Source organism: Solanum pennellii, chromosome 4 (genome assembly GCF_001406875.1).
Source record: "Solanum pennellii chromosome 4, SPENNV200".
NCBI classification, from domain to species: Eukaryota; Viridiplantae; Streptophyta; class Magnoliopsida; order Solanales; family Solanaceae; genus Solanum; species Solanum pennellii.
In genome coordinates, this window is record NC_028640.1 from 71,590,328 (window position 1) to 71,597,941 (window position 7,614).

A 7,614-nucleotide genomic window follows, 5' to 3' on the forward strand; every position below is an offset into this window, starting at 1 on the left:
GTGACGGCCCGTCGCGCCTGCGACGGTCCGTCCTGCTGCTCCGTCACAGAGTTCAGAGACTCAATTCCACTAAAGGGTCTGTGACGGTCCGTCGTACCCACGACGTTCCGTCTGGCCATGTCGTCACGAAGTTCAGAGAGTCGATTTCAGTACCCAATTTTCAAAATTCTAAGTGTTTTGGAACGAGACACCCTCGACGGCCCGTCGTGCCCATGACGGTCCGTCGTGGGTTTCGTCGACTCACACAGTTTTTCCAGAAATAAAATCTGCTGCTCAAAACGACTAAACAGGTCGTTACAGTTTTTAGTCCATATACTTTATAATTGATTAATGTGTCAATTTAACAGTGAACAAGTAATTAGGAACAAAGAAAGTATCACGAGAATCACGTTCTCATTTACAACAAAAAGTGGTGTCCGTACCAATCACCACAAACCTCAACTATTTCACCAAATAAGATTCCTCAAGTGTGAACAATCAATCAATCGCAACTCGATTACAAATTAATTAGAATCGTCTACATAAATCATTTTTATCTATTTAATTATTCATATAATGTTTTGGTATCATCGAAGAGGAAGACAAATAACAACAATTAAAACTCACACCTTATTATGTACTCCCTTTGTCCTTATTATTTGTCCATTTTTGAATTGACACATCTATCAAAAAAAATAATTATTAATATAATGAGTATCATTTTATCCCTATTAAATATGAAGTTGATGAATTAAAATTTCAAGATTTTCAAACATTCTCAAAGTAATTAACTGAAGTTATAATACGTAAAAAAAATTGTCTTTTCTTGATTTGTCAAAATAAACAAATTATTAAAGATAAACTAAAAAATGAAAAATGAACAAGTAATTAGAGACGGATGAAATATGAGATAACATTAGACTATAAGGCACGGACTCAAAAGAACTAAAATCTCAAACCTATTAGCTTCAAATTTTAACTCTGCCTCTCGCACGCGTCGAGCGGATTTTAATCAAATAATGGAAAAGGAGAACCAATAGAGGGGCCCCTCGCATGCAGTTGTAAGTGTTGAAATTTCATCACCCAAATAATGCAAAAATGTGGTCCCCTTTCACCATTGCAATTAATTTACGAAGGCATCATATAAATCAAGAAAAAAATTAAACACATCACTTTCTATCACACTTTGAGGCAAAATGCGTGCATGCTACGTAAATACATAGGCATAAAGACAACAACAACACCAAACATAGTTAATAAATATTCTCACAACACAAAAAAATGAACTTACATACACAAACACAATATAGTACTACAATTTTTTTACATAACCAAGAAGCTCAAACTAGTCATGTGTCAAACAGTAGCAGCAGCAGCCAGTTTCTTGAAGACAGGATTGGCTTGATACAACACAAGAGGGTCAAGATACATTGAGCACAACATATACCTGATGTAACCAAAAGAGAGACGCATCGACATGCAATTGCTTGCCCCCGCGCCTTAAAGATAAGAAAAGGAAATGCTCAAGAGGGGTTAATATGACAGGAACGATGAAAAAAAAAAGATCATGAAAGTGAGATTTGGGACCCAAATTCGCCACCAAGCGTGCACTAGAACTTTTCCAGGGTCCTACTGAAGTAACATATCACCTTATATCGTTCACACAGACAACGAACAATTATGTAGGCTAGCTAAACACATTTCCAAAGGGCAGAATCAACTTTTTTTTTCTCTTGGGGGTCAAGATGTAAACTCATGATTTACCACCCTTTATGGAAGCATGACAAGAAGTTCCCTCCTTATCTAAAAAGAAGACATGACCACTGATTTTCAAAGCCATAGCCAATGGTTCTCAACAAGAATGATGGAATAAAGACTCTAAAAGGGATTCTCCAATCTGGTTTACTTTGTTTATGGTGTATTCTGATCAGCCACGCATTGTCATACCACCATTTAAACTCTAATTCAGCTTTATTTAATTATAACCTTTAATACGTACTTCCAACCAGCGAGAAGCTACAAGAAAAATACCATTAGTAACTCAATATGATGACCAGTGGCAAGCTGAAGCTCAAAGAGAATCAAGTCCTAGGGACTTGGCTTTCATCTTCAGGGATCTCAAGTAATGGATTGCATCATCAATAACAACCATTGAGTCTTTTCCTTTCCCTCCGGGGATTATTTCCTGCAAAATGCTTATTGTCTCGCGGATTTTATCTTTTCTTAGCCTCTTTTTCCCAGATGGAGAATCTGGTGCTCCTGAATCTTGTTCGAGACCATTGCCACAATTGGATTGTGCATCATCCTCTAAGTCGGAGCATGTATAGGCTTTTCCGGAGGTTGCAGTATCCCTGAGCTCTGGTGCATCGTAGCTACCATCTAGCAGTTTATGCCTTTTAGTCACCCCAGCAGAACTAGCAACTTCTTCACCCCTTCCGTCAAAACACTCTCGCATATCATGAGTGGTCATAGTACTAGGCGAGTGACCAGTGCTTGTTTCTTCATCATCCTCGGAATAATCGTAATCATCATCAGAGTAGAGTAGGGCATTCAGTTCTTCAGTATCCTCATGCATTTCACTTTCGACATCATCTCTGTTGTTTTCTTCATAATATTCATCACCGAAGAAATGCCCAAATGGAGAAGTTTCATTTCTTTTGATCTCTGGATCTTCCTTATAAAGGGCTGGGGCTTTTGGATTCGGAGAAGCCGGGCATTGTACGTGAGTACCATTAGCAGAATTATAGATCAAAGTTGTCTGATCACCAGATTGATCAAACACAAGGAATCTCTTCTGAGTAGATGTGGTGCCTCCATTAGAATGTTTGCTACCTTCCAGATTTTCAAGTGCTCCAGGAGCAAACTTCTCTTTAGGTAAAGTGGTCGAAACAGGATTAAAGCCCTGATAAAACAGAGGCGAATAATATAACCAATTGCAAGTTTCTGCTGGCCAGCTTGCATTCGACTCTGGCAGTCCGGGAAATGTGAAATATGGAGAATCCCCATTTATAGGAATCTCATTTGACTGAGGAGTCATGTAAGTAGGAAAAGAATTCTGCTGCCCTATATCAAATCGTGGATAAGAAAAATTCAAATGGGCTGACTGCAGATCTGAATGTTGGTGATGGAATGAAGAGACCAAGTCTTTTTCCATTCAACCTTAACAATCACCTGAAGATCAGATAAAAGAACCCGAAAAACTTATCAGATGAATTCAAGCCAAAATTGATCTAGAAAACAACAAAAAAGTTAAGGTTACAAATCTTACCAGTTTGAAACAACTGTGAAACTACAAATTGCTGATTATTTCTTGCACTCTTGCTAAATAAAGAAAAACTAAAAACTCCAGCTTAACTTGAACGCGGTAAAGAAAGATCGATCTACGTGACAGGTTTAAGCAAATGACGGAAGTATTCAGCCTGAAATACTCGAACAAAAAAAAAGAAGGAAATTAGGTGTGTTCCAACAAGCAAAGGAAGAACAAAGCATCTCATCATGTAAAAGTTATTCTATAAGCAAGGATTCCACGAGACAAAAAAGATAAAGAATCTTATTCAAGAATACCAAATGTCCATCACTGACCTGGCAATCTTGGAGAGGTTGAAAGCATGCTATTACTCTAACTATTATGGTGGCAGACCCATCAATTCCATTTTCATGTTTCAATGCCCGAAATCTCGTCTGACTAGCTGCTTGGCACACCATAACTACTTGTTCCCAACCCTTTCACTCAATAAAACACCTCAATCTTCCAGCAAAACAATCAACTAACAAAAGAATTCCAAACAATCCCCTCAAGAAAATGATTGAACAATCACCACAAAGAAATTGTTCCAATAGAAATGACAGAGGAAAATCACTCACAACAAAACAGAAAGATTGAATACTAAAGAAATATTCTCACAAAGACTCAATATGAAAGAAACTGTAAGGTTGAATGCTAATTAACAAAGATGATTTTCACAAAGACTCAGGATGAAAGAAACAGCAAGGCTGAAACCTAACTAACAAAGACAATTCTCACCAAGACTAAGATGAAAGTAATTAAATACTCAGCTAATCATACGAACGTAACAAGGTATGACGACGAAACGTGTAGATCCCATGGAAAGAGATTGAAATGAATACTTGACTTCTAAGGTGAGAAACAAAAAAGAACCAGTAATCTATCCAGAGGCTACAAAGAACTTATTTGGGTATTTTACAGAATCACACGGCAATACAAGTTCAAGGAGATAACTTTCCGATATACGTCAACAGATAAACTACACCACAGCATGCTGTTCTTTACTTTGCTCTATTGCCACAACTGTTTGTTCTTGTTCTTCACCAATCCTAAGCTCCTGGAATAAGATTTCCACAATCAACATCAGCTTTTAAACCCATAAACACCAAATGAAAAAGAGAAATCTTATCAAAGAAGATTTGATCACAGAAAAAACTAATAAGGCGTGGGGTGTTATGTATTATTACAAAAATTTATAAAGTCATTCTTTCTTATAAATTTTTTTTCCCTTTAGCTCAAAAGCTTTAGAATCACAGTCCTCTACAAACCATACAATTTCTTTGTCAAAGGGTAAAACTACAGTAACTATATTTCTGTTTCTTCCTAGCTTAACAAACACAGCATTACAGAAATTGAAGCTAAAAATCTCATAGCATAATAGTCAATCAATATCCTTCTACATCTCAAAAAGTAAAAAAAAGATTGTCTTTTTACTAGATCTCACTAGAAACCCCATTCAAGAATGCCAAAAAACAACAAAAAATACAAACTTTATAACCAAAAAACCACTTTAACAACACAAAACAAGAAAACAAAGACACCCCATTTTNAGTAAAAAAAAGATTGTCTTTTTACTAGATCTCACTAGAAACCCCATTCAAGAATGCCAAAAAATACAAACTTTATAACCAAAAAACCACTTTAACAACACAAAACAAGAAAACAAAGACACCCCATTTTATCAAAACTGATATACATCATGAATTAAATGAGAAAGCAAAAAAATGAATCACAAAAAAGAATGAGAAACAGAGACTTACCACAGTAGTGAAAGTGCTTATTACCTTAGAAACTCGAAATAATTGAAGAAATTGAATGAAGTAGTGAAGAAGATAGAGAGCTGAAAGTAAATTATTTAATTATTTTTTGCTGTGTGTATATTGCAAGAGAGAGATAAGAAGAATGAATACAGTCAAAGATGAGGGGAGTGCACGGAGGATGAGACTATATAGAACGGAAAAAGAAAAAAAAAATCATCTTTTTTATTTGTTGGGCAACAATTAATTGCTTCTTGTACGTGCTAAGTGCACGCTTGATTTTTTGTGTACAATCATGGTGTGTATATTGATCGATATTCCGTCTCAAAATAAGTAATATTTTTTACGTGTCATATTAGTTGTTTATATTAAATATTAAATGAATATTTTTTATTTTATATGAGTAAAAAAATTAATTAGTTCTATCCTAATAAGTGTTATTCCTAATAAGTGTTATTTTAGAAATTTTAGATAAAAGTAATATTTTGTCATTCAGATTATTTTTATTTGTCACTTTTAATATATCAAAATAAAAAAGATAATTTTTTTTATGTTTTACCTTTTAATATTAATTATTTATCCTTCAGATTATTTGTATTACATTAATAATTAATATGAATATATTGTGAGAAAATACTCATGTCAATCGTTGTTTCTTAAAAAGCGTGTAAAATTAAAATTGAACAAGTAAACATGAGCATATGAAATAATTTTATTCAACTTTATCCTCGTAGAATTCTTTTCATTTTAATATTGTTCTAATTCTTCAAAAGTATCTATTGATTGGAGTATCTTGGTGTATTATTTTTCTATAACATGAAATAAGTTAAAGCGACACAACGACACTTATTTAGAAAAAAAAAATTAAAAGAAGTTTGTTATTTATTCTATACTTATAAAGTGAAATATAATATTACTCTGAACAAAAATTTTAAATGTATGCAAGATTTTATACATGCTAATAGCAAAGCAAAATTGAGTTGTAGAAAAATTTGATGCTAATGGTTATCTATGCATTATATACTAGGGCAACTTTCATATATAGCAAACAAAAAATTCATATTTGTATGTTATAGCAAAATTTGCATAATTGCGCTCCATAGCAAACATAAAACTGTATAATTCGCTGTACATATACAATTGTATAATTCGTTGCCTAAATTGTATGATCCACTGGCCTATTTCGCTGCAATTGTATAATTCGCTATCCTATTTCACTGCAATTGTATAATGCATAATTGTATAATTCGCTGCCTATTTCGCTGCAATATTTTTATAAAATTTGCTTTGCATACAATTGAATCGAATTAAAATGTATGTATATTGCATAATTATAAGTGTATAGCAATAAGATATATGTTTTTCTCTCGCTTTATACAAAAACAGAAACACAATATATACACTTCTGTTGTATGAAGCTAGAGAAAATTGTATTTCACTGCAATTTATAATTCGCAATTGTATAATTCGTTGGCCTTTTTCTCTGCAATATTTGTATAAAATTTGCATTTGTCTACAATTGAATTGAAGTAAAATGTTTGTAAATTGTATAATTAAGTGTATAACACGAAGATATATGTTTTTGTATGTGTATATACAATTTTCTCTCGCTTTATACAAAACGGAAACAGAATTTATACACTTCTGCGTATAAAGCGAGAGAGGCGAGCAGAGGGAGAGTGGCGAGCGAAAATGGGAGAGTGGCGAGCGAGATTTTTGGGAGAGAGGCGTCTGGCAAACTTTAGCTAACGTTTGTTATGGAGCACAATTAAATCAAACCCTGCCTACTCTATTTATTTTAGATTATTAATTTGCTATTATATACGATTTTCCTTATATACTATTCCAGGAAATCAATGCCAACAATTTTTAATTTATCACTAAATATTAAAATTTGAATTTAATAGAAACAATTCTAATGGTTATCTATGTATTATATATTATTCCAGGAAATAAATTATTAGTGCGCACACAAGAAAAAAAACATATAAATTTATTATAATTAACTATTAATATGAGATAGAACCAAAAAAAAAAACATCTCAATTACAATTATAATATTGTTATGGGAAATTTACATAAATATACTACTAATAAAAAATATTTATTATTTATAGCAATAATAATTTTTTTTATTTAATCACTTTTAATTTATTTATAATACAAATTTAATACATATTACAAAGAATAATTTATCATTTACATATAAAACAAGTTTTAATGATAGTTAATAAATTTATCACACGTTTTAATACACTTATAATACAATATGTCTAATTTTTATCAAACAAACATAATATATTTCAAAAAATAATTATAATTCATATAAATTGCATACATAATTCAATTTTAATACATATTACAGATTTAACATAATATTGCTATAAATGGTAATAAATAAAAAGTATAACTAAAATTTGTAATTATTGATTAAAATGCGTCAATTTATGTAATATTCATGCAATTACTATACGATCCATTTCGGCTCATCAAAATTTTACTCTAATATACAACAAATTAATTAATGAGAAAAATTGTATGTTTTTCCTTAACGAGAAAAAATCCTTAAAATATGCATGTTAAAGAAAAAAT

At 32.3% G+C, this 7,614-nt stretch overlaps 2 protein-coding genes across 3 annotated transcripts in view; both read right to left on the bottom strand.

Moving 5' to 3' along the window:
• Positions 1–1,123: 1,123 nt before the first annotated feature.
• LOC107017762 (transcription factor bHLH143-like) lies at positions 1,124–5,211 on the bottom strand. 2 transcript variants are annotated; one of them, XM_015218016.2, is made up of 4 exons: positions 5,050–5,211; positions 3,562–4,322; positions 3,248–3,398; positions 1,124–3,150 (listed from the first exon to the last, which is right to left on the bottom strand). In XM_015218016.2, exon 4 carries the CDS (start codon positions 3,131–3,133, stop codon positions 2,051–2,053), a length of 1,083 nt encoding a protein of 360 aa, XP_015073502.1. In that variant the 5' UTR covers positions 3,134–3,150; positions 3,248–3,398; positions 3,562–4,322; positions 5,050–5,211; the 3' UTR covers positions 1,124–2,050. The 2 variants fall into 2 exon arrangements, with proteins under 2 accessions (XP_015073502.1, XP_015073501.1); XM_015218015.2 differs by having other exon boundaries at positions 5,026–5,211.
• The window catches only part of LOC107017022 (ubiquitin carboxyl-terminal hydrolase 16), a 19,669-nt gene continuing 16,299 nt past the window's right edge, over positions 4,245–7,614 (bottom strand). Inside the window, 2 exon segments of the mRNA XM_015217310.2 lie at positions 4,245–4,322; positions 5,026–5,105. Of these exon segments, the coding sequence (XP_015072796.1) occupies positions 4,245–4,322; positions 5,026–5,105 (158 nt within the window).